This window comes from Eptesicus fuscus, chromosome 22 (genome assembly GCF_027574615.1).
Source record: "Eptesicus fuscus isolate TK198812 chromosome 22, DD_ASM_mEF_20220401, whole genome shotgun sequence".
NCBI lineage: Eukaryota > Metazoa > Chordata > Mammalia > Chiroptera > Vespertilionidae > Eptesicus > Eptesicus fuscus.
The window spans coordinates 28,358,379-28,385,654 of record NC_072494.1 but is presented as its reverse complement, the minus strand read 5'-3'; the positions used below and the strand labels follow the sequence as shown (position 1 = coordinate 28,385,654).

Below are 27,276 nucleotides of genomic sequence, written 5' to 3'. Positions count from 1 at the left end.
TACCACCCCTAAAAGGACCATGTCTCTCATTGCTGTAATTGACTTTATATGATGATTGTCAGGTGATCTATTTTGCAGGAGGTACCTGGGCAATAATGCCAGTTTTTACAGGGCTGAGAAGTTGTTTGTTTAGATTTTTTTTTTTTTTTCAGTTTAAAATTTTTATAAAGTAAGTATTTAAAACGGTGACAGTGCTTTTTATTATTTTATTTTCAATAGCTAAGAATACTTCTCAGGAAACCATGTTAAAAGACCTTCAAGAAAAAATAAACCGGCAAGAGAATTCCTTGACTTTAGATAAACTGAAACTTGCCTTGGCTGACTTGGAAAAGCAGCGTGATTGTTCTCAAGATCTGTTGAAGAAAAGGGAACATCACATAGAACAACTGAGTGAAAAGTTAAGCAAAACAGAGAGAGAGTCTGAAGCTTTATTGAGTGCTTTGGAGGTAAAAAAGAAAGAATTTGAAGAATTGAAAGAAGAGAAAACTCAGTTTTTTCGTTGGAAAAATGAAAATGAACAACTTATAAAGCAAATGGAATCAGATAAAGAAAGCTTGTTGAGTAAAATTAATCAGTTGGAAACTTGTCTTAAGACACAAAAAATAAAAAGCAATGAATACAACGAGAGAGTAAGCATATTGGAGATGGAAAGAGAAAACATAAATGTTGAGGTGAGAAACCTCCACAGTGTGATTGATAGCAAGACTCTCGAGGTAGAGGCTCAGAAACAAGCTTATGCAGAGCTACAGCAAAAAGCCGAGTTCTCAGATCAGAAACATAAGAAGGAAATGGAAAATATGTGTGTGAAAGTTTCTGAGCTTACTGGGCAAGTTGAAGATCTGAAGCACAAGCTTCAATTACTTTCAAGTGAAATAATGAACAAAGACCAGCGTTACCAAGACTTGCATGCAGAATATGAGAGTCTCAGGGACCTGCTAAAATCCAATGATGTTTTGGTGGCAAATGAGGCTCATCACAGAAATCTTTTGGCTTTTGAGCAGCAGTCTGCAGTGAATAATTCCTTTGCAAATATAGGGGAACAAGGAAGTATGCCTTCAGAAAGGAGTGATTGCCATGTAGAAGCTGACCAAAGTCCAGAAAATTCATCCGTCTTACAAAATAGAGTCATTTCTCTTGAGTTTTCATTAGAGTCACAAAAGCAAATGAACTCAGATCTGCAAAAGCAGTGTGAAGAGTTGGTGCAAATCCGAGGAGAAATAGAAGAAAACCTTGTCAAAGCAGAACAGATGCATCAAAGTTTTGTGGCAGAAACAAGTCAACGCATTAGCAAGTTACAGGAAGACACTTCTACCCATCAGAATGTTGTTGCTGAAACTTTAATTGCCCTGGAGAACAAGGACAGAGAGGTGCAGCTTTTGAATGGAAAATTGGAAAGTGAGCAAGCAGAGATTCAAGAATTAAAAAAGAGCAACCATTTACTTCAAGGATCTCTAAAGGAGCTACAACTTTTGTCTGAAACTCTGAGCTCAGAGAAAAAGGAAATGAGTTCCATGCTTTCTCTAAATAAAAAGGAGATTGAAGAGTTGACCCAGGAGAATGGGGCTCTCAAGGAACTTAATGCAACCTTAAATCAAGAGAAGATGGATTTACTCCAAAAAAGTGAGAGTATTTCACAGTGTATAGTTGAAAGGGAAAAAAGTATTTCAGAGTTATGTAATAAATATGAGCAAGAAAGACTTATTTTATTACAAAAATGTGAAGAAACAGGAAATGCATATGAGGATCTCAGTGAGAAATACGAAGCGGCACAAGAAACAAACTCCAGATTAGAAAGCATGCTAAATGAATGCATTAGTGTAAGTGAAGATAGTAAAAATGAGTTGGAACAGCTAGAGGAAACATTTGCAAGGGAACACCAAGCATTTGTAGCAGAATTAGCTTTAGCTAAAGAAACTCACCAGAATCTAAAACAAAAGTTGGAGTCATTGCAGGGAGGTCTGAGAGCTGAGATTGAAGAGCTTCAAAACAATTCCAAGAGCGAGGCTGATGATTTAAAGCGAGAGATCATGACTTTAAAGGAAGAGCACAGCAAAATGCAAAAGGAACTGGATGCCTTATCACAAGAGAATGAGCAGCTGAAAAACTTAATGAAGATGAAACATGAGCATCAGAATCTAGAATTGGACCTAAATAATGACTCCGTGACAGAAAGAGACAGTGAGAAGAGTAAATGTCATGTCCAACTTCCAATGGAGCTTGAAGTTAAAGATACTTCTCAGGACAATTACATTGCACAATTGGAACAATTAGAAGCTAAGCTAAGAAATATGGAATTACAACTTGAGGAAAGTGAGAAGGAAAAGAAGTACCTACAGCACGAATTACAGAAAATTAGAGAATTAGAATCTAGAAATTTGCAGCAAGACATTCAATCACAAGAAATTAGTGGCCTTAAAGACTGTGAAGTAGATACAGAAGAAAAGTATATGTCCATGCTTCATGAGTTGTCAACAAGTCAAAAGGACAATGAGCAGCTGCAGTGCTCTCTACAAATGGCATTGAACAAGCTGAATGAGCTAGAGTCAATGTGTGAAATGCTGCGCAGTGAAAAGTTTGAATTAATGTCTGAGCTGAATGACTCAAGATCAGAATGTATCACAGCAGCTAGTAAAATGGCAAATGTGGAGAAACTAGTCAGTGAAGTTAAAATATTAAATGATGAAAATAGTCATTGCCAAGATAAGTTAGTGGGAGAAATGCTAGAAGGTGAATGTGGTAAACAACAAAATTCAGAGACATCTGTGTCCTTAAATCCTTTAGATAACAGTCACATCTATGAGCACTTGACATTGTCGACCAAAGAAGTTCAAATGCACTTTGCTGAATTGCAGGAGAAATTCTCATCTTTACAAAGTGAACACAAAACTTTACATGATCAGCACAGCCAAATGAGCTCTAAGATGTCAGAGCTACAGTCCTATGTTGACGTGTTGAAGGCTGAAAATTCGGTTTTGTCAATGAGTCTTCGAAACTCTCCAGGTGACTTGGTAAAGGAAGGGAAGATAGAATCCAGGGCGAGGCATTCGCTGTCACTGTCATTCTCTTGTGTGGCTGACAGCCCTAGTCTTAATAGTGTGGGTGAATTATCATTTTGCAAAGATCTTTTAGAACAGACAGGGGAAACATCCCTTTGGAATAGTTTGGAAGGGAATGTTTCTACAAACCAGTCTAACCTAGAGGAGGTATCTTGTAGCAGTCTGGAGGAGGAGGATCTGCCCAAGACTGCTATCCCATCAGCCTCAGAGAAGAGTATTGAAGAACTTGAGATCCTCTGTCAGATATACCAGCAGTCCCTTAAGAAGCTAGAAGAAAAAATGGAAAGTCAAGAGATCATGAAAAAGAAGGAAATTGAAGAGCTCAAACAGTTATTAAGTTCTGAAATGGAAGAGCTTGACTGTCTTAGGAAGCAGCATTTGTCAGAAAATGAACAGTGGCAGCAGAAACTGGCAAGCGTGACGATGGAGATGGAGTCCAAGTTGGCAGCAGAAAAGAAACAGACAGAACACCTGTCACTGGAACTTGAAGTTGCACGACTCCAGCTACAAGGTCTGGACTTAAGTACCCGGTCTTTCCTTGGCACCGACCTTGAAGATGTAAGTACATGGATTTACATGCTGTTTCTCTAATTACATGTCTAGCAGATACTCAATAAATGTTTGTTGAATGGAAATCAATGTTGAATTGACCTTAAAAGTAGTTTTAGCGTTCAAGGGCATTAAATATCCCAAAGTTTTTTTAAAAAAAAAAACAATCCAGAACTTTATGAATATGAGTAAACCTTTTTGGGAGCTATATTTCTACAGTTATTACATTTAAACACTATTATATGGGAAATTACTAAAGAGGGCTTTTAAACTCTCCTGGAGAAAATTATATGGCATCAGAACAATGTCTTCAGGATGTGTATGTTGTGTGTTTTCATTCTTTGTGAGTTAATAAAACACACATATATTAAATTAGAGCTTAGGAATGCTTTTGTGATACGAATTTTAAAGTCTCTAGCCCTTTCAGGCTATTTTTAATGTTATAGAGTTACAGTAATGATACTAATAAAAGAGTATATTACATGTTACTGAATCATTTTCTAACAATTTGCTCTGATACAAATCTAATTTGGTATCAGTCGTTTAAAAAGACATTTCTTTCTTTATAGAATAAGAAATTGCTTAGTTATAACTTTGTCCTTCTAGTCTGCCAGCTAAACTAATAATTCTTCATGGTCGACGATTCTCACTTTGTTCCTTCTGCCTCTGTAAGATAGGAAAGGCAAGTGGTGAGGAGTCAGCAGGAGTAGTCATAGCAGCTGATTCCCATTTTACAGATGAGAGGAAGGTGATATCCAGACGTGATTTTTCTGAGAATGTTAAGCCCTTCAGCTGGAATTCTGCTCAGAAAACCTTATTGCCTTTTCTTGAAGAATATCAGAAATGCTTAAGATGGAAGCTGAGCATGTCATGTGGAATTGTTTAGCCTCTTGTTTGATAATCACAAAGAGATATTTTACATTTAGGCTATCTGGACTATTTCTAGCAAGAAAAACAATATATGAAATTTAAGTGTATGCCAATGTGGATGATTAAATAACTGAAGGTTTGTCTTCATGATAAAAGACCTTACCAGTGCCTTGCCCAGAGAGAACACTTACTGAATGTTTGTTTAATTGTGGAGTATTTGGATGGAGAGAAGAGAATATTGTAGGAAATATTTTATTTGAAGAGATGTATTTAGCCAAGGTAAGAAGCCAGTTGCTGTATAGTAATAATTAAGCCTATTTATTCTATTATGATTCTTCCTGAAACATAAAATGTATTCTTGTTATGTATTACAACTGCAGGCTGTTCAGGGTGGAAATGATAACTGTGACACCAACGAATCAGAAGAATGTACTACTTCAGAAACTAAGAGAGCACCAAAGCAGGACATTCATCCAATTTGTGAAAAAGAGGTTCAGCAAGACCTCAGTCTAGAGGAGGAGAAAAGCACCAAGCCTGAGGCAGTTCTGCAGGCAGGAGAAAGTGCTCAGGAGCTGTCCCCAGAAACCAGTTCTGATTCCCCACTGGAAGACAAAACCCAGGACTTTCCAGAATGCATTTCTGAGTCATCCCTTTCTGGTCCTAATCCTTTGGTACCTATGGATTTTCTAGAGGCTCAGGTAACCACTCAGAATCTCCAGCTGCAGGTAAAAGAGATATCAAATGAGAATTTGAGATTACTTCATGTCATAGAGGAACGGGACAAAAATGTTGAAATTTTGCTAAGCGAAATAAAAGAGTTAGGTTCAAAACTCAATTTACAGGAAGTACAACTAGCTACCAAGATTGAAATGTGCAAAGAATTGGAGGAAACCATAGAGAAACTTAAGAAAGAAAAATCTGATTTAATGGAAAAATTAGAATCCTTGTCTTGTGATAACCTGGAGTTCCACCAGAGAGTAGAAAGTTTGGAAGGCCTCAACTGTAGTTTAGAAATGGGCACAGCTAAATTGTCACATGAAGTTACTCAAGATAATGTAGCCAAGGTGAACGACCACTGGAGAGAGAGGTTTCTTCAAGTGGAAAATGAGCTGCAGAGGATCAAGTTGGAGAAAGGCAGCATTGAACATCATGCCCACTCTGTGGAAGCTGACATAGAGAGAGTTCAAACAGAGAAGCTGCAATTAGAAAAAGACTATGAATCTAAGCAGCAAGTTATAAACCATCTTGAGGAAGAACTCTCTATGCTCACAAGTGAGAGAAACCGGCTTCATGGGGAATTAGATACTTTGTCAAAAGAAAATAAAGAATTGGACTTGTTGTCTGAAAAGATGAAGGAGAAAATTCAAGAGCTGGAATCTCATCAAGACGAGTGTCTACAGCACATTGAGGTGATGGGAGATGAGCTGAAGGACAAAACACAGCTCCTTCAGAATTTGTCCTCAGATAATGTCCGTCTGCAGGAGCAGCTGCAGAGTTTGGAAAAGGACTCACACGCACTGTCTTTAGGAAAAAGTGAGCTGGAAAACCAAATCGGACAATTGAATAATGAGAAAGAATCGCTTGTAAGGGAATCTGAAAGCCTAAACACCAAGTTTCATGAATTGGAACAGGAAAAGCTGACCATTGCCAAGGCCTTGGAGGCTGCACTAATGGAAAAAGGCGAGGTCGCCATGAGGCTGAACTCAACGCAAGATGAGGTGCATCAGCTGAGAAGTGGCATGGAGAAACTGAAGGTCCGCATTGAAGCTGATGAAAAGAAGCAGCTCCACGTCTTAGAGAAACTGAAAGAAAGTGAGCGTAAGAATGATTCGCTTCAGGATAAACTTGAGAATCTTGAAAGAGAATTGCAGATGGCGGAGGAAAACCAAGAGATGGTAATTCTTGATGCTGAGAATTCCAAAGCAGAGGTAGAGACCCTAAAAACACAAATAGAATTGACCACTGAACGCCTGAAAGCTTTAGAATCAAACCTTGTCACAATAAAGTCTGAAAAAGAAAATCTGACTCAGCAACTACAAGAAAAACAAGGTCAGGTGTCTGAATTAGACACGTTACTCTCTTCATTAAAATATATATTAGAAGAAAAAGAGCAAGAAAATATGCAGACAAAAGAAGAATCTAAAGCTGCAGTGGAAATGCTTCAAACAGAATTGAAAGAGCTGAACGAGGAGGTGTCAGCCTTGTTTGATGACCAAGAAACCAGGGAGGTCAGAGCACAGAGCCTGGGCTCCCCAGTGCAGGTCGTGCACCAGCTGAGAAACAGCATCGAAAAGCTGAAAATCCACTTAGAAACTGATGAAAAGAAGCAGCAGGAAAGTAAGCATCATGCAGACTTGCTTAAGGATAGAGTTGAAAACCTTGAAAGAGAACTAGAGATGTCAAGAAAAAACCACGAGCGTGTGATTCTGGAGGCTGAGAACTCCAAAGCAGAGGTTGATACCCTAAAAGCAAAAATAGAAGAGATGGCCCCAAATCTGAGAGATTTGGAATTAAACCTTGTCAATATAAGTTCAGAAAAAGAAAATCTGACAAAAGAATTACAAAAAGAGCAAGGACGAGTATCTGAATTGGAAACATTAAATTCTTCATTTGAAAATCTGCTGCAAGTAAGAGAGCAAGAGAAACTTCAGCTGAAAGAAGAATCTAAAATGGCTGAGGAGAGGCTTCAGGCACAATTAAAAGAGCTAAAGGAGAAAGTGGCAGCCTTGTGCAATGACCAAGAGACCTGGAAGGCCAAACAACAGGATCTGAGTGGTCAAGTAGATTATCTTGAACATGAGAAGTCTAAGTTGCTGCAAAGCCTTGATGAGGCCAAAAGTAATTACACTATTTTGCAATCTTCTGTGAATGGCCTCATTCAAGAAGTCGAAGATGGCAAACAGAAACTCCAGAAGAAGGATGAAGAAATCCATGTACTCAAAAATCAAATCCAAGACCGAGAGCAGCTTGTCTCTAAACTGTCCCAAGTGGAAGGAGAGCAGCAAGTTTGGAAGAAGCAAAAAGCAGACTTGGAGAATCTCACAGTGGAATTGGAGCAAAAGATCCAAGGGCTGCAGTCCACAAATGACACTTTGCAGGACACCTTCGAAGCGCTGCAGACTTCTTACAAGGACCTGGAGAAAGAGCTTGAATTGACAAAAATGGAAAAAATATGCTTTGTTGAAAAAGTAAGTGGCTTTATCTACATTTTCACTTGTCATGAGGGAGGGAAACCACTGGGTGAGTTATATTTCCCTGTGGATGGTGTCTGCAGTATTGGACCAAACTTTTTAAAGGTCTTGAACTTGGGAGACATTGAGTTGGCTCCAGTAGTAGTGACTCTTTTGCTTGGGACACATTTGTCTGGGACTCTTCTAAGGATTGGTCCAGGTTTTCAATGTGGCACCTGGACATGGGAGAAGCTCTGGGTCATGCACACTTCCTGGTTCATTACACTTCCCTTTCTCACAATGCATCAGAATAGTACCCTCCAAGACACAGGTGAGAATCTGCTATAAAGGGTATAACATATACTAGTTAGAATCAGAAGGGATCCCCTTTGTCCCTGGGCTGCCTTTAGGAGAAAGACCTATTAGGATGGTGATATAATTGTCAGGGCAGAACCTTCATGGCTCCTAGTGTGTATCCTGGGGATTTTGTGCTTTCAGTTCCCCTCTCTTGTATTTTCTTATTTAAGTCTCCTGTTATTTGTAAGCTGATGATTAAAGGGAAGATCTGCCCTCAGGAGGCTCACTTATTAATGAAAAATTAAGTTTTTTGCCTTCTTTGCTTGCTTACTGATCTAGCAAAGTGATTTAATCGAATCACATTTTTACTGGACAAATATTAAAGGAGAAAGGGTGTGTCCAGAAAATGCAGTCAATCATAACTTTATTTTCCAAGAATTTCAAGTTTTTGGATGGCTAGCAAGAGATGGCAGTTCTGGTAGAGATGATTAGAAAAACTATAGCAGGCTGTTTCAACGTCACGGAGCAGATGCAAACGAGAGCTTTAGCTGGCCGGAACTGATCAGAGTCATGTTTCTTGCAGAGCAGTATGGCATTGGAGGATTAGTAGAGATCCAAGAAATGATACAAATCTGAGACGCTGCCTCATACAGTATTCTCTGAGGTTTAAGTTTAATTCAAATTAATGCCTTTATGAAGGATTTTAATACTGAGTAATATTATCTTTTCTTGTTATTCCTTTCCTTATTGCTGTCTTTTATTAAATCTTTGCTGAGAAGAAAAGGTAAGCTCCCCAGTAGGATTTGAGCGTATTAATTGAGTGGATTAGTAAAAGGAGGTTTAGCTGGGTCCCATTTTCTTACTGAAGCCTGAAGTGATGTCATGAATATGTTGTATCTGAGGGATTAATTTGATCAAAACAGAAAACCAGAAGCAGGTCCTGATGAAAGATTAAATTTCAGGTGGACGCTATGACTTTGAAGGAAACTGAGCTGCAGAGGGAAATGCACGCGATGATGCAGAAAATGACGGGTTTGGAAGAAGAATTCAGTGGGGAGAAAAACAGGCTCACTGAAGAATTAAATTTAATGTCGGAAGAAATAAAGAACAGCAAAGTAAGCTTTTCTGTGACAGATTGACAATTCAGTGTGCACGCTCTCCTTGTTTGTTTTTGTAAGACCTTTGGTAATGTACCAAACTTTCTTAGCTTTTGAGAAAAATAACCCCACGCGTATGTCACAATCAGGTTTGCAGTCATCTCCACCAGCCAGCACTGTCATGAACCCAGGAGTCACAAGAGGCCTCTGAACACATGACCAGACCTGTCTTGGAGCCCAAGTACTTTTTTTCATGGAAGGGGACCCTTATACTGTAAAATGTTTTTTTATTGATTTCAGAGAGATGAAAGGAGACGGGTCAGGAGGGGAGGGGAGATAGAAACATCAATGAGAGGGAGTCATCAATTGCCTGCCTCCTGCACACCCCCTACTGGGGACCTAGTTAGCAACCTGGGCATGTGCCTGGGAATCAAGCTATGACTTCCTGGTTCATGGGTTGATGCTCAACCACTGAGCCACACCAACCGGTCGTGGATGCTATTTTAGAGCCGGGTTAATGTGACAGATCTATAGCATCTGGGCTGCCACTCCCCACTGCTGTTCCCATAGCAGACACTGCCTCCCTTCCTCCTGAGTTTCTTAACACTGAGTCCTGGGTAGCAGCCACCGTGCATGCAGAGCTGGTAGATGCTGGGAAACCTGTTTGCCACTCCCAGATGTCCATATGGTCCTCATGCAGCTTCATCCCTAAGGAATACTTAGGAAAGGATAGCGGAATAGAGTTGTGATTATGAACCTGAATAATCACAAAAAGTTGAAATGACATTTGTAATAGCCTATATAAGAAAGAAGTTGGGTAAAGTTGTACTTTTTTTTAAAGTACTATATTTAAGCTAATGAAAATTTAAATTTTTTGGTGTTTAATCTCGGAAATTGACAAAGAATTTTCTGGCAATGCTGTGTAGGAGTTCCTATTGATAAGTTTGAGTATTGCATCTGCTGAAATCTTTGGCACTGAGCATCTTGGGACTATCCCAAGAATATTGTTATTCATACTTCACTTATAGGCTCTAAAAATTGCTAGGTGTTTAACCTTAAGTTTATACATATGAGAGTGTTAGCTTGCTGTGGCTTCATTCATTTTATTCATTCTATAAATAACAAGCACTGGTAAGGTTAGGGGATAGAATGTCGACCCATAGCTCTCCTGTGCTGCTTGTATTCATAGAGCTTGCGGTTTAGACACACAGTAAGGCATTAAGTAAGAAATATGAAATAATTATAAACGGTTAAGTGCTATAAATGAAAGAAATAAGATTCTTGGGATTGGGCTGTGGGGATAGGCAACAACCTAATTGAGATCGGGTGATCAGAGAATGTTGCCTGCAGGATGAGGAGTCAGACCCGAAAAGAACCAGCTAGAGCATGGAACCTCGTGGGTCTAGGGGGCAGTGTGGTAAAGTCTTTGTGTTTTTTAGAAATTGAAAGGAAGCCATTGTGCCCGAAATCAGATGGAAAGTGATCTGAGAAAAGATTAGGGATGAAGGAAGGCCATGGTAAAGTGTTAGAATAAAGTCTGAAGTGACCCAAATACACGAGGCAGGAGTTTAAAGGAAAGTTTTGGGGTGGATATATTCATTTGGCTAGTTCAGAATATAGGTCATATTTCAGAATTAGGCAGTGGTAGAAAATACAGACCAGGCCCAGAGATACCCCCATTGTGCAGTGTGATGTGGAGGAGGAAGAGCAAGCCGGGAAACAGAAGCCATGGTGAGGCCAAGCAGGGGCGAGTCGTGTTCCAACAGCCAAGAGTGGAGGCTCTCAAGGCAGGAGGGTCAGAGCCTCAGGTCCTACTTACAGGTCAGACGAGATGAGGACTGAAGCGTGTTCCTTGTATTTACAACGTGGAGGTGGACGATGCCATGAAAGCTATTTCAGGAGAAGTTGGGATGAAACGAGGCTGGAGTGGGTTGAGTGAATAGGAGATGAGGCAGTGGACATAGTATGTATATAGACTCGTATAGAGGCAGCTCTGTGGGATCAGGCACAGGGGAGGCAGGTGCCCCCAGGGCTGGGGTTCTGCCTGTCCTGCACAGAGGAGGGGGGCTAAAGAGTTCAGGTCATTGAGAAGGAAATTCTTAAAGTGATAAAACATGGAATCTAAGCTGGCCAAGGAAGAAAACTGTAAGTCTGGAATGTGGAGGTCGTCATGGTGGTGCTGTTGATGAAGTCAAGGAGTTACTGCAATGGAAACACTTACATAAGCAAACTTGGTAGCCAGGAGGGTATAGTCCCAGAGTGGTTTAGTGGGAGTCAGGTTTCATGGATTCTGTGGTCCCACTGGAAGTGACCTTAGGAGGTGGCTAGGCTAGAACGGGATATTGTCACTGCAGATGAAGTTGCAATTTAAAGTGAATACACTGCTAAGGATTATAGCATTATTCTGTATAGGTTTTTGTCTTGCCTATAAACTCTTCTCCCTCAGTACTCAGTATTTCCTGAAGACATATGTCAATGTTCTTAATTATTTTCCCATGATTGTATAACTTTATTCATTAGGGTCAATTGAAGGAATTCATGCTAGAAAATCATGAATTGAAAAGGAGCTTGGATTGCCTACAAAAAGACCAGATGGAAAAGCTAGAGAAAATGAGAGAAGAAATAGCTGGATACCAGCTCCAGCTCCAGGAAGCTGAAAAGAAACACCAAACTTTGCTTCTGGATACAAACAAACAGGTGACCCACGGAGTTTGGTTACTGGGGGAGCTGGATTGTGTGTGTTGACCTTGGAAGTGAGGCATTTTTTTTGCAAGGAGGTCAAAGTTCTGCATCATTATTATGCTATATGACCTTAGGAAGGGTGCCATCATGTTTTTCTCACTACCTTTCCCTCCGTTACCTGCACATGTCTCATTCATAACTGCTTTTTAAAAAATACCTTTCCATCTTGGAGTAGAGTAGTAGGCGAGGCGCAAAGACCATTTGAATTGGCCCTTGAAACAGCAGTTCTACTTTTAGTTCACTTTGCTTACAATGTTTTTAGCTGAGCCTCCTGGCTAAAGTAGCATTTTCTGCCCCAGCATGAAACGGAAATCCAGACCTATCGGGAGAAGTTGACGTCTAAGGAAGAGTGTCTCAGTTCCCAAAAGGTGGAGATCGACCTCTTGAAGTCTAGTAAAGAGGAACTCAATAACTCTTTGAAAGCAGCCACCGAGCTTTTAGAGGAATTGAAGAGAACCAAGGTATGTTTACTCTTTTTTTTTTTTTAAATATATTTTTATTGATTACAGAGAGGAAGGGAGAAGGAAGAGACATAGCTGAGAGGGAATCATTGATTGGCTCTGTCTCCTGCACACCCCACACTGGGGTTTGAGCCCACAACCCAGGCATGAGCCCTGACTGGGAATCAAACCATGACCCCCTGGTTCATAGGTTTACGCTCAACCACTGAGCCACACCAGCAGGGCAATATGTTTACTTCTCATTGCTCCATGACCTTGAATGGCTTATGCAGAATCACCGTGGTTTTAATGGTATTGAATTACAAGGTTTCATTTTAATTTTTGTGAAAAAGTTTTTTGCAGTTATAAATAATATCACTCATCAATTTTCTGCGAAGTTATTTTTAAAAGTCAGTGGATGGCCTACAGTCTCATGGCATATATGAACTTCATCCACTGCTCAGCGAATTCTCTCAAACTACTTCAAGACTTCTCAAGATGGAGGTGAAAGTTGTACCATGACAGATTAGGGTGGGCCCCTAAGTAATAATTTGGTGGTAATTCCAAATTCTTGCTTGATGGGTCTCCACGTTCATTGCTGTCACCAAACCCACTTCGGCAAAGGTGAGGCAGAGCATTTGGTCAGGCACAGGTAGGTGTGCATTCTCCTGTTCCTCTCCACGCAGGGATTCTAAAACTGTGTTCTTTAGATGAAAAGGAGGTGAACCCTAGTCCCAGGGTTCTTAGACTGGAGGTGGTGCTTCAGGAATTCTACTTGTAAAGGGATGTTTTGATTTCTACAGATAATTTTCACAAAATGAATACCATCCAGAATGTATAATGAAGCTGGATAATAAATATTGTCCCATAAAAGCCTTTGTTAAAAGATGATTTAAATTTTAAAGATTATGATACTAATTGTATATTGAATATATTCAAACAGAAAACTAGGTATTAGCTTCTTAGGTTTATTGCTCATATACACTTATATCAAGGTGAAGGAAATATACCAATAAAATACACACCAGCCTGGCTGGTGTGGTTCAGTGGTTGAGCATCGACCTATGAACCAGAATGTCACGGTTCGATTCCAGGTCAGGGCACATGCCTGGATTGCAGGCTCAGTCCCCAGTAGGGGGCATGCAAGAGGCAGCTGCTCACTGATTCTCTATCATCATTGATGTTTCTATCTCTGTCTCCCTCTCCTTTCCACTCTGAAATAAAAAAATATATATTTTAAAAATAACACTCACAAAATTTAGAATAATGTTAATGATCAACGATGTTCTGTTACAAAATGAGATATGTTAGTTTTAATAATGGAAAGATGTAGTTTCAGGTCTACTTTTTTATTTATTCACTTTCTGCCTTTTTAATCTTTGACAGTTTTACTGTGGGGAATGTCTGTGTACATATCATGTACAAAATGGTACATTGTTGAGTCTATTCAGATCACATGTAATTTTAATGAGGTACCAGTTGATAAGCATTGTTGAAATGGAATTAATCCATCTCCAAACCAATTATGGTTGGATTCAGAAATAGAAAATTTCACAAGTGCAGATGAACTGCAACATTGCTAATACAGGATCTCAAGGTGAAATACAGAGAATTAAATCACTAGCAACATGATTATGGTGCTCAAGTTCTTTTATTTTAATAGTTTGGTTTGCCTTTATATATTCATGGTCTCTTACCAGAAACTCTTAAAGCTAATTTATTTTAGAATTCTGCATTTTTTAGATATTACATAATACAATGCACATGCCACATCCTCCTATATAATAAAAGGCTAATATGCAAATCGACCAAACAGTGGAATGACGGGTTGCTATGATGCGCACTGACCACCAGGGGGCAGATGCTCAACGCAGGAGCTTCCCCCTGGTGGTCAGTGCGCTCCCACAGGGGGAGCGAAGCCAGGCTCACAGCTGGCGGGCGCAGCGGCTCCCACCACCACGGCAGTGCTAAGACTGTCCGACAGACATCCCCCGAGGGCTCCTGGACTGCGAAAGGGTGCAGGCCGGGCTGAGGGGCCTCCCCCTCCCCCCCCCAGTCCCTGCCCCCGAGTGCAGGAATTTCGTGCACTGGGCCTCTAGTATTATATAATATCCTAGCAGGCTCTCGGGTAGTAATCATACCAACCCCTATTTCTGTAGCAAAATATGTGACTGTTCTCACAAGGTAGGATAAATAAAGACTAGAAATACTTTGGTATCCAATCAAGTTTTGCCTCTAAATTATTTTCAGAGTTTTTTTTAGGATGTTGCAATTGTGGTGAAGGAGCTTGAACTTGCATTGCTGAGAAGTGCATGATGCCGTAATTCTCTCACCATTCTATTCACTTTATAGTTGAACTATATATAAGACTTAAATTTGTATTGTGAGCTTTCACTTGGTGTGACTAAGACAAATGCTATCCTAGGTATTGAAATTTTGCACCAGCAGGAGATTACAAATGCGAACATAATTCTCTGAGAATTTTTGATCCACCAAGAATATGTCCATGGACTCTTATCCCTGCCTCGTGTTGGATAAACACAGGCAGCGTGAGCCACGTAAGAGAACATTATCTTAGCACCATGCTCTATGCTTGCTGATGCTAAGACGGGAAGTGACAAAACCATTGTCTATTGGGGAGACCTGGAAAACTGAGTAGAAAGGGTGAATTGTTTCATTCATCTTTAGATGTTTCAGTTTGAACATAATCTTAGATTTACAATATATGATTCTTAGTTATATCTCATGATTATTTTTCTATGTGCTCACTAAAAGAAGTTGAAGGTTTAAAATTCAAGGTTTTGCTTTGTAGATGGACAATCTAAAACATGCCAGTCAGCTGAAGAAGGAAAAGGAGCGTGCCCAGGGGAAAATCAAGCTGTTGATCAAATCCTGTAAGCAGCTGGAAGAGGAAAAGGAGCTGCTGCAGAAAGAGCTGTCTCGCCTGGAAGATGCTGCGCGGGAGAAACAAAACTCAGGTGGGGTCAGCTGGGCATGGCCAGGCCAGCTCGCTGGTGTGTGTGCCAGGCATGGTTTTAGCACTCTGTTTATTACTGCCCGCTGGTTCTCAGCAGTTGTCCATTTCCAGTTTTCGAGTTTTGTGCTCAGCTTGGGGTCATTCATAGAATTTAGAATGAACCCTGAACTTTGAAATAGGATTGTCACATCTTCTGTTCTATGAAACGTAAAAAGCTTGGCAGCACTTTTTTGCTAGTGAGCCATTCCAGGGTGAGTTTTCATGTGATGATGTCCCTCTCAGTAGCTCCTACGTCACAGGCAGATTGGCCTCTGAGCTGGTGCTGGCAACTTACAAACAGCTGGTTCTGGTCATCCTGGGCCCATCCTCATGGCTCAGCCACATGGGAGGGTGGGAGGCTTATTTTTGGGTGTGGTGATAAAAAAGAAAAGAAAAGATAACCTTTCTCCACTTATGCCCGAGGGGAATGCCGCTTGCGGTGTGGAAAGATGATGGCGAGCATTGTATGCATGGCTCTTCTGGACCACGCTGGGCAGGGTGTGTCAGTGGTCTTCCCCCTGAGAAGAGTCCTCAGTATATGGGGCTCCAAGGAGGTTTTCTAATGGATTTAATAGCAGCTACGAGTTGCCAAGACTCCCACTTCATAGCCTCCCCCAAGCTTTTGTCCATCAGACGCTCCATTGCTTTACAAATGGTTTTCAGAGCCTTTTGGACCTGCCTTGTCACAGGTCCCCTTCTGCCTCCCAGAGCCGTCACAACTGGGACTTCATATTCTTTACCAGCTTACGTTGTTCATTCACGTATGGTGGAAAGAATGGACTGGGATCATAAGGGATGTGCTAAATTAATCCATTTGATCTCATGAACAACTATAAGAAAGTTTGATAGGCTGGAGGAAATACATGCTTGAGATTTGGGTATGTAAGTTGTCCTAATAAGAATATTACCTTGATGTGATCCCTCCCAAATGAGGGTTGTTTAAACTCTAAGAACATGCATAGATATATCTCTCCAACTTGTAAAAAATAAAAAAAAAACAAGCCTAAGGTTTTCTGCTTTATGACGTCCAGTGTCAACTAGAGGAATGTGAAGTGACGCGTGTGATTTCTGACAGGTCCTGTTGTGGATGCTAATGTAGATGAATTAATGACCGAGGTGAAAGAACTGAAAGAAACCCTCGAAGAGAAAAGCAAGGAGGCAGACGAGTATCTGGATAAATACTGTTCGCTGCTTATAAGCTATGAGAAGTTGGAGAGAGCCAAAGAGATATTAGAAACACAACAATCTCAACCGAATGTCCAAAGTTCTCCTTCGCCGAAGTCAGTTGTCCCAGGATCGCCTCCAGTCCCTTCTGTTACTGAAAAGCAGAAGTCATCCGGCCAAAGTAAAGGTTCAGGCAAAAGGCAAAGGAACAGTGGGATTTGGGAGGATGGGGGAGGGACAGCACCGTCCACCCCAGACACGTTTCCTAAGAGAAGCCGGAAGGCGGTCCGCAGTGGCGCTCACCCTGCAGAGGACTCAGAAGACGCCGAGTTTGAGCCTGAGGGGCTTCCAGAAGTTGTAAAGAAAGGTACGGCTTAGTTGTAGAATAAGATTATCTGTGTTCTTTTCAAAGTCCACATGGCGTTTCCCATGCAAAAGAGAAGCATTGAGTTTTAGGTTATTGTGCAACTGTACGAACTAAAGTTCAGAAGCAGTCGCCTACTTTTAAGGCATGTATTTTCCTTTCTGTCATGAGACCAAATAGGACCTAGTTGCTCATGTCCCACTGCAGAAACGGCTGGTCCATTGGCAGAGTGACTATTTGAAACCTGTTTGGAATTTGATATTCCTGTGCTGGAAAGTCCCCAACTGTAGGACACCCTCCTAGCTTTCCTGTCTGTAGTCAAGGGCTGGAGGGTGGACCCGAAGATGCTGGCCCCCTGGCTGGAGCCATGTACCACCTTTTTTTTTTTTTTTTTTTGGTTAATCCTTACCCAAAGATATTTTTTCCTATGATTTCTTTCTTTCTTTTTTTTTTTTAAAGAGAGATAGTGGAAGGGAAGGGAAGAGACAGAGAGAGAAACATTGATGTGAGAGACACATCGATTGTTTGCCTCCCACACACACACCGACTGGGGCTGGGGATCAAGCCTGCAACTGAGGTACGAGCCCTTGACTCTTTAGTCCTCAGGCCGATGCTCTATCTACTGAGCCAAACCAGCCAGGGCAAGGCTTTTTTTTTATTTATTATTAAGTTGTCCTCCCAAGTGTGGCCCAGGGACGGGGAACTGTTGTTACTGGTTCATGACCCCTCCACCCCCCCCCCCAAAAAAAATGAACACACCAATATACAAAAATCAAGAGTTAGAGTTTCAAATTTTCATAGCAGTTTGACATTGTCACAACATCTAAGCACATAATCATTTCTCTATTGATTCATTCTTACTGTATTATACAACAGTGTCATTCCATAGCAGATTTAGAAATTACGGACCCCCACACCCCCCAAATTATCAAAACTGATTCTTTGCCATAGATGGGTTGAGAAGCACTGTTCTAAGTAACTCTAGCCCTTAGGAAATCTAACTCCAAGAAAGTGAGATATCTTTCTCCTTACTGGTTTTTATTTGTAGTTAAAGAGTTAAAAACAAACCAAACCAAATGTTGCTTTAGTTAGTTTAGTTTAGTCAGTGCCACTCCATAGTGTGTGATAATCCTGTCCATTAGTGTCCTTGGGTTGACTTTCTCTTGTCATCACAAGTCACGTGGGGGCCTTCTGTGGAAGGAAGGGATGGATGCAGAGTGAGATTGAAATCCCGCTTAGCAAGGTCAGATCTCTGCCCCTCCTGGTCTTCACCCGAGGGGAGTCACTTGAAGTAGCTGTAGCATTTTACACTTTCCTCCAGAAACAACAACTGGCCTTTTCATTTTTATTTTTCTTTCCATTTTACCCTCTTCCTCACCACCCCCTTCAACCCAAATTTTACAGGGCCTACCTGGTGTGTTTTTTCGATCTTAGAAAAACACAAGTATAGAGATCCTCATAGAAGCAGGAAAATATTTTCTGTTTTCCCCTTCTTTTCCCATTGTGGTTTTTTTAATATATTTTATTGATTTTTTTACAGAGAGGAAGAGAGAGGGATAGAGAGCTAGAAACATCGATGAGAGAGAAACATCGATCAGCTGCCTCCTGCACACCCCCCACTGGGGATGTGCCCGCAACCAAGGTACATGCCCTTTATGTTTCTAATAAAAGAAAACCTGTTAGTTAGTTAGTTAGTTAGTTAGTTAGTTATTCATTCAGTGTGACGACTCCCAGGTAACTGAGAAGGTAATCTCTGTTCTCTGTAGCTAGGAGAAAGCGTTTCGGAGTCCCGCTTATCTGTTAAAACGTGACCTAGTGCATATCTTTTCCATTATGGATAGAATTGGACCTGGCAGTGTTGATAGGCAGTTTTTTTTGTCCTTAGGGTTTGCTGATATCCCAACGGGAAAGACAAGTCCCTATGTCCTGCGAAGAACAACCATGGCAACTAGGACCAGCCCCCGCCTTGCTGCCCAGAAGTTAACTCCATCCCCATCCAATATCCACAAAGAGAACCAGGCTGAGGCCTCCAAACCAACAGCTGGTGGCAGCAGATCACAAAAGGTAAACGCCTGTGAACAAGTATCTGCCATTTGAAATCTAGCAAATGAGAGTGCTACCAGGGCTAGGGTTTGACACTGCACCCTCTGACTCAGGAGCTCTTAAAATTCAGGGGTGAGGAGGAAAGGTCTGAAAGTTCCTTTCACTCATTCAGGTCTGTATTAGAAACATTCTGTCATTTTGTGCAAGGATTTCCCCTCCTCCATCAATTACCCCCATTCCTTCCTCTCCCTCTCTCTCCCTCTCACACTTAGATTTAGCGCTTGGGTGCTGGTAACAACAAAACACTGCAGCGAGCATACTGCGGTAGGCCCTGGCTCTCCACTGACCATGCAAGAGCTTTCCATAAAGCAACCAGTGCCCTAAAGAGTGAAGCTTCCGAGCTCGACCAAAGCTGTTACCTGTGAGATGAGCCCTGACCTCAATCCAGGAGTCGGGCTTTTAGGTCCTGACGGGGCCAGGCCGGTTCCTCATGGCTGGCTGGCAGCTGCTCCTTCCTCAGTGCACACGAATACCCATGCTGCTGGTCCCACACTTAGGGGATCAAGTGAAGTATTTGGCTCTTAAAGCAGAAAATCATGACTAGGTAGTAAGTACCCCAGACTCCCATTATGATATGCCAGTCCACTTTATTGTAATTGCCTGCTTGAAAGTCTGCCTTCTAAATTGCAGAGTGAGTTCTGTAAGCCTCTTTTTTTTTAAAAATACATTTTTCTTGATTTCAGAGAGGAAGGGAGAAGGATAAAGAGATAGAAACATCAATGATGAGAGAGAGTCATTGATGGGCTGCCTCCTGCACGGCCCCCTATTGGGGATCGAGCCTGCAACCCCGAGCATTTGCCCTTGTTCAGAATTGAACTCAGAACCCTTCAGTCTGCAGGCCGAAGCTCTATCCACTGAGCCAAACCAGCTAGGGCTGTGAGGTTATTGATTATGTTTATGCTTTCCCAGTGTCCCATGTCGAATGCAGCATCTCACATTCAACAGATGTTTGTTGAGTGGGTGGAGCTGTTGCTGTTGTCCTGAAGTGACTGCAATAATAAATAGAGGTTTTAAAGGTGTGCTAGGAAATTATCCCACAAAATCACCAACGGGTCACTTTGCCCTCCTCTGATGAGGAAGTAAGTGATGGTACAGCAGTTTGCGTGTGGAGTTCAGACTTACTTTAGAAAACAGGCTTTGCACACTAGGGGGCCTGCTCTCCACACTGCTGTTGAATCTGTTGAGCGCAAAGTCGTAACCATGGTTTCCTGCAGATCTGCGACCCCTGTATTAGCTACAGGCGGCAGGAGGCACCAGCGGTTATGAATTGCTAAGCAATTTTGTGCACGTGTGCAAATGAATGGGGGGGAGTCCCTCTTGAGAGGAGGTTATAGGAGACTTCGTGATTAGATGCAAACTTCAAAACCCAGCCTGCTGAATTTTAATTTAATTCAGCATTTTCCGAGTCGCCTTATAAAATGCTTGCCTCATCTGTTAAGCATATTTTATTATTCAGTTTGAAAAATATAGAGCAAGGCATCATTTTCCTAAAGCGGCTGCTCAGAAACCCAGGACTACGAGCCTTCACCTGAAGCCACTGGCTTGAGTTTTGAGCGAGATGATTCCCTAGGTCATTTAGCAGGACCCTCAGTGACATCTGACAAGTTCAGAGGGGAAAGTGGGTGAAGTGCAGGTTAGGTGAGGGTCAGTCTCTGTTATGTCTCTGGTTGAATAAACCCAGGCGCTCCTAATTTGCTGGGGACCAGGGAGCCTGACGTGTGCGGACTTGATCTGAACCTGGGGTTGGTCGATGCTGGTGGATGGGCCACTGAATTGGGAAGATGGTGAAGCGTCACCGCAGCATCAGTCACTCACCACTTTAGTGGGACTTTGAGTTTTTTCCTTCTAATGAGGTCCATTTTCACCAAGCTGTCCGCATCCTCGGCTTCTCCCCCTGTGGCTGCAGACATAGTTTGTAAGACAGTCAGGGTTTCTGTGCCCTTAGGAGTTTAAGTACCTGGTGCATTTGACCTCATCTCATTGTTCACAGTCTGAGGCTAACTGACCAACATGAGGATCAAATCCATAGTTTAAACTGATCACAGACTCTAATTTCCTCAACCCAGTATCAGAGAAATTGAACCTAGAGGTGGGGGAAGTCCAGGATAGACCTGGGCTATTGAACTGGGGGTAAGGAAGAATTTTATTAGCTCAGAAAAGAGAATCAATGTGATCTCTCTCTCTCTCTCTCTCTCTCTCTCTCTCTCTCTGTCTCTCTCTGTCTCTTCCATGGTGGACCTAGAAATTTGATTCTCCTGCATCTGATGGGTTCAAGGGAAACGCCTGCCTTTTATATCACTTTCTACTTTTTAAAAAAGTACCATAAAACTCTGTTTTTTCCCTTCAACTTTCCATGACAGTGATTTTCCACTGAGTTCTGGTCCTGGCCCTTGAGGGCTGCTGCTCCTTTTACGTGTCCTGCACATAATCTGAGGTCGGGGCGAGCTTTCCAGGGATTTGATCTGTTGGCCAGATTTGCTATGTTTTCTGTAATGAAAAGTATTTAGCTGCCTTTTAAAGCCACATTCTTCCTATGGAAAGAATATAAATGGAGACATAATTTCCATTCTTTCTTCTTACTGCTGCCGAGGGAGGGCCCTGGCGGCCGCCGTGCAGGAAGTGACTGTCGCTGAGCTGCTTCTCAGTCGGTGCTGGGCACGTGTGGCCCTTGTCAGGGCCCATCCTCTCGGTTTTTTAAAGATCTTCCTAACTTTGGTTAAGTGGAGTTTTTGTGCCCGTCAGCTGTCTTGTTCCTCTTTCTCTCCAACCCCCTGTCTTCTTTCGCTACTGTGTAACCCTCAAAAAAGTCTTGACTCTCCTTGGCTTCTAAGTCTCATATTTTCTGAGATCCTTCTGGCTTTTAAAAGACCGGTCATCAGAACGGAGATTTACTGTCATCAGACGTGATTATTAGATGGCTGCCCTTCGGCTCTAATCCAGATCCAATATGGAAGCTGACAATGATGCAGGGAGCAGGAGAAAAGCGCCGTTATATGAGGAACAGGTGGTGGGCCATTGAAATGTTGTAGATCAAGCTTATGCCCTGTGGAGGTGGTACTTCTCATTGGATTGTGCTCATTTGAATGACAAGTGGTTCAGTTAGGGTAAACGGAAGCTGGTTTGGGTTCTCTGAGGTGTATATTGAAGGTTTGCTGGGTAGTCAAGCATATTGTGGGCACAAGAGGTAAGGAGGACATAGTCTTTGCCCTCAGAGAGCTGCCCTCTGGTCTGATGATGTCACACTGGCCTTGGGAGCACGTCTCTGCCCATCAGAGGCATCAAGGACAGTTTGCAAGGTGACTCGTCAGAGGTCCCGTTTGACATCGTCCTAGCTGTTAGGTAGGGCCTGTTCTTAGGTAAGAAGAAATGGTAAAACTATGTACAAATCCTAGGGAAGAGAATAGCCTAAATTTTGATGACACAGGATTCTTCATGCTGTACAGATGTGAATGTGATCGAAACTCTAACAAAGGTGCTTGTGTTGCAGGTCAAGGTTGCTCAGCAAAGCCCCGCGGATTCAGGCAGCATCTTCCGAGAACCCCCCGTGAGACCTCTCTCGGTCAGTAACCTTCCTGAGAGACGTTCGGCTGGCAGCCCCAGGGAGGGCCTGAGGTCCAAGCGAGGCCAGCTCGCCCCCAGCCCAGAAGCTGGCACCAAGCCCAACGAGAACTGTCGGGTCCAGTAGAAGAGACTTGTGTGTTAGGACCCGGCAGGTGGCCGACAGGGGCTTGTCTGTGGTCAGGGACACATTGTCAGTGGGAAGACAACAGTTCCTTGTCCATCTAACTACATTGTACTCTTTGGATCCCCTGTTAGAAGTATTAGGAAAGTTTGGAAGCCCTGGTCACCTTCCTCATTATACTCCTCTTCAGAGCTGGACATTGTAGTGTAGAAGGAAGGTTTTTTGTAATGTTGCATTGAGTGGCAAAGCATTATATCATATAACTTGTGTTTGTGTGTGGATTTTATACTAAAAAAAGCGAAACATTTTATACTTCCAATGAACAGCTCCCAGGTAAATGCAAACTTGCCTGTGCTGTTTCCTCTATTTAGTGTTAGGCATGAGATAGTTTCAGATGGAGAATTTCTTTGAGCTGAGTAAAATGAAGGAAAACCATGTTACATGTTCCTAAGGAAAACATGCTCACATACACACACATGGCTGTGTCCACCCTTCTCTTCCAATGTGTTCTCTAAACCTTTGCTTATACAACATGTACATATTTGTGTGTGGTGGTGGTGGGAGCTGTATGTTGATTTCCAAGTGGCCTGGTTGCAGGCTCCTCAGAGATGTAATATATCAAATTTTCTGTCATTGTGATTTTTTTTTTTTTTTTTTAAAGACCAGTTTGATGTACATTCTCACAAGCAGTGGTGTTGTATTAAAATAAAGCTTTCTTTTTCTTTCTAATAAAAAAAATCACCTTTGTTTCTGTAAAAATGATTCCTAAATATAAATGCATTATGAATATTGTGACCACTTCTTGCCAACTTCTAACACCTCTTACAAAAGTGAAACCAGTCTAGCAAGTGATACTAGTGTATGTAGTGGGTAAACATACTCAGCTATAGTAAAAGGCGATTCGGAATATAGGCCATGAAGATTGTATGGGAATGTACTGTGTCCAGCCAGTATCTACCATATTGTATGTCCCCATTAAATCATATCAGCAAGGATATAAGTATGTGGTATTTTCCAGCTCATTTTGACGACAGGCTTATTTTAAAAATATATTTTTATTGATTTCAGAGAGGAAAGGAGAGGGAGAGAGAGAGAAACATCAGTGATGAGAGAGAATTATTGATCAGCTGCCTCCTGCACACCCCACACTGGGGACCAAGCCCTGACCATGAATTGAACTATGATCTGGTTCATAGGTCAGCGCTCAACCACTGAGCCACGCCAGCTGGGCTGATGACAGGGTTTTGAAAATATGCAGGCATTATGAGCCATACCAAATGTAAAAACTTTGGACCGAGACCTTGTGTCCTTGAATCAGGGTAAAAAATTTTCCAGGACACGAGTTAGTAAAAGATCATTTGCTCTTGGCTTTCGGTTCAGATGGATGTATAAACCCTGACCCGTGTTCATTTGTATTTTAACCTCGTCCTTTGCAAGGTGGCCTCTGTTGGATAATGCTGCTGTGACACTATGCTGCTTGGTATTCATGTACTGAAAGCTGATACCCTGACTTCCCTCCTGTTTCTCCGGTTGCTCGAGGCCATGGTCTGGTGCTGGGTCCTTATCACAGATCATCCCGAGGCTGCCATGTGCTCAAGGGCATGGCCCCGTACAGACCTCGCTGGGGCCAGCTCATCAGCTTTGTTGGCTGTCCTCAGTGACTGGAAGATTCCACTCAGAAGGGCTGGATGAGTCGTCCTGTGGGTCCTTGAAAGCCTCTTCACCTTTTCCTGGGTGGGCCGGAGCTGCGGCTCCTTCCTCGTTACAGGGCATCCTCGGCGTGCCTGCCATTTTCATGTTCATAACCCTGTGAAGGGACAGCCAGGACATTGTTCATTTCCTTGGCCTAACAACGCGTGTAGACTAGGAGCTGAGCTGCATGTAAGATGAAAAGTAAGGCCTGGCCAGCGTGGCTCAGTGGTTGAGCTTTGATCAATGAACCAGGAGGTCGTTCGATTCCTGGTCAGGGCACATACCTGGGTTGCGGGCTCAATCCCCAGTGTGGGGTGTGCAGGAGGCAGCTGATCAGTGATTCTCTCTCATCATTGATGTTTCTCTCCCTCTCCCTTCCTCTATGAAATTAATTTAAAAAAAATTTTTTTTTAAAGAAAAGTATGCTACAGTCCCAGCTCTGAAATACCTCACAAACAGTCGAGTCACAAATAGAATCCCAGCTGACAAATCTATAAGGAAATAGACCAAGCCCAGAAGTCTAGGAATTGAATTCTCATCTGCACTATCTGGGGGTTGGCTGAGATGATTCTTTCGTCTTGAATATTCTGTAGGCACTGAGACGGCTGTGTTTTGGGGAATTGTCAAGAGTCCAAAGGGACTGCAACTTCAACGAGAAGGGAGTAAAACCCCACATTTTAACAGTCTGATTTCCTAAGAGTCACCCCTCCACCCCTGCACACACGCGAACCTTTAGAGACTTGTGGTTTTCCTCATTTGATGCCAATCTATTTTGTTGGAACCACAGTGTCATTTTCACACATTTGTTTGGATCTGGAAGGATGTCAGGGCACATCTTACCAGGGCCCCCTCACTCTAGGAGGGGAGATGTATTCCACTTCCCAACCGTTTGAATCCACAAAGATGCCTAACTGCTCTTAGCATGGCTCAGACCATTGATCTCCGGTTCTTCCAGAGTCATTCAGGCTGTGTCTGTACATCTTGAAAGTAATTTAAATGAGAGAGAAACTATGGTCAATTATTTTTTAAATATATTTTTATTGATTTCAGAGAGGTTGGGAGAGGGAGAGAAACATCCATGATGATAGAGAATCATTAATCGGCTGCCTCCTGCACAGCCCCTACTAAGAATTGAGCCCACAACCCAGGCATGTGCTCTGACCAGGAACCGAACCATGACTTCCTGATTCATAGGTTGCCACTCAACTACTGAGCCATGCCAGTCAGGCCTATGGACAATTATTTTAAGTCAGAAGTTGTACTAATCATTGGTTGGCCTCTTATATTTCTCCTCTGTGGCTGAGAAAGGGGGTAAATGATTTCTTGGAGGACACTTAAGTACTGGAGTTGGTAATTGAGGATCGTTGAACTCAGCTCTTCCTCCTACTTCTATTCCTGTCATAGAATAGAGGAAGGGGTGCTGCTGGGTCCACTGATGAGAGAGAACAGAACTTGGAGTACGTCGGGACACCCAGGCTGTTCTCATTAGAAAAGTGCGAGGGCCTCAAGCTAGCATCCTACCTCCCGGAAGAGCCAGGTGTCTAATGCCACCACTCACCTGAGCATGGCTCACCTAAAAACACTGTGCAGAGTTACAGACATTTTCTAAAGTCGTTTCACATGTTGCTCAAACCGTACACCTTTGGATCTAATGGAGACATTAGGCTGGGATGAAGTAAGAGACACAGATAGCACTGACTCCTATGTCTGGGGACACCGTGTTAATAATTATAATCATGTATCTCATGACAATATTGCAAAATGGAGATTATCTTTATTGGATAAATGCTGGAATAGGGTCAGAGAGTTACAGTGCAGATATTCAGGTGACATAAGAATTTCTACTTTTCTCTCTGCAATGCAGACCTCAAGTCTAGGGCGATGGCATCTGACTGTGTTACCTTTTACTACAATTTTAAACATAAAATTATAACTGCTAATTTAATGCATAAGCATATTTACTTTAAATATATCCTTTTAAAGAGTGTTTTAGAAAACTTTGCAAAATCAAAAAGATTTGTAAGGCTTTGAATATGAAAGTTTAGTATAAAAGTAGACATTTAAATATATATATATATATATGTTTCAGAAAGAAAGGGAAAGGGAGAGAGAATAGAAACATCCATGATGAGAGAGAATCATTGATCGGCTGCCTCCTGAACGCCCCTTACTGGGCATCGAGCCTGCAACCAGGACTTGTGCCCTGACCAGGAATCAAACTGTGACCTCCTGGTTCATAGATCGATGCTCAACCATTGAACCACACCAGCTGGGCTGATATTAAATAATCTTGTGAAATGGGTCCTATTTTAGCACTTAAGAAGAGACCCAAAGAGGTTATTAAGTTTGTGGCTCTAGTCTTCATCCCCAGGCCACAGCTCCCGGACTGTTACCGCTAACCCCCCAGGGGAGAGAAAAGGGATCCCAGGCCCAGGAAGCCAGACAGCAGTTTGACAAGTCCTTTTAGAATCCCATTCTGAACCCAGTGGGAAAACCTTCCTTCTTTTAGGGCCGTGGACAACTCCACATCTAAGGAAAACGTGCTTTATTTAACTTCATTCAACCCTTTGTTATTTAATTCCATTTAACCCTTGACATAGTCCATTTAACCCAGCCGAAGTTCCCCCGTTATAACAATAGGAGATTTCCCTTCTTTTGCTCTTCCCCAGTGGTTGGAAAATAGCAGCTTTCCATAGTTGGATGTTTTAGCAAAACACTGGGATATTCCTGAGTTTTAAATGTGAACAGATCCTCTTGCCATTGAAATCGCAGCTGTGTTATCTAACGGCATTTGCTGGCTGGGAGCCCACCCCCTCCTGCTGGACCTTGGGCAGTCCCTGTGAGGGGGTTACTTGTCCCGGAGATCACCTGCTGGTTGGTTGAACGGTCATCTTCTTGGACTGAGCCCGGCCGCGGGCCCTGAGGTGCCCTGTGTTAGCCCGCAGTCCTTGGTCTCCTCTGTGCTATTTAGGGCAGCCTATCTCGCATACCTACACGGTGGGCTGTGGGCACCTCCCTTCGAAGCACAGACCCG

At 42.4% G+C, this 27,276-nt stretch overlaps 1 protein-coding gene across 1 annotated transcript in view; it reads left to right on the top strand.

Moving 5' to 3' along the window:
* The window catches only part of CENPF (centromere protein F), a 49,262-nt gene extending 25,981 nt beyond the window's left edge, over positions 1 to 23,281 (top strand). The window contains exons 12-20 of the mRNA XM_028152196.2: positions 220 to 3,614; positions 4,856 to 7,663; positions 8,905 to 9,057; positions 11,560 to 11,736; positions 12,081 to 12,242; positions 15,034 to 15,199; positions 16,313 to 16,768; positions 18,651 to 18,829; positions 22,356 to 23,281. Coding sequence (XP_028007997.2) covers positions 220 to 3,614; positions 4,856 to 7,663; positions 8,905 to 9,057; positions 11,560 to 11,736; positions 12,081 to 12,242; positions 15,034 to 15,199; positions 16,313 to 16,768; positions 18,651 to 18,829; positions 22,356 to 22,553 — 7,694 coding nt within the window. The 3' untranslated portion in view covers positions 22,554 to 23,281. The remainder of the gene's footprint in view (positions 1 to 219; positions 3,615 to 4,855; positions 7,664 to 8,904; positions 9,058 to 11,559; positions 11,737 to 12,080; positions 12,243 to 15,033; positions 15,200 to 16,312; positions 16,769 to 18,650; positions 18,830 to 22,355) is intronic.
* The last annotated feature ends 3,995 nt before the right edge of the window (positions 23,282 to 27,276 follow it).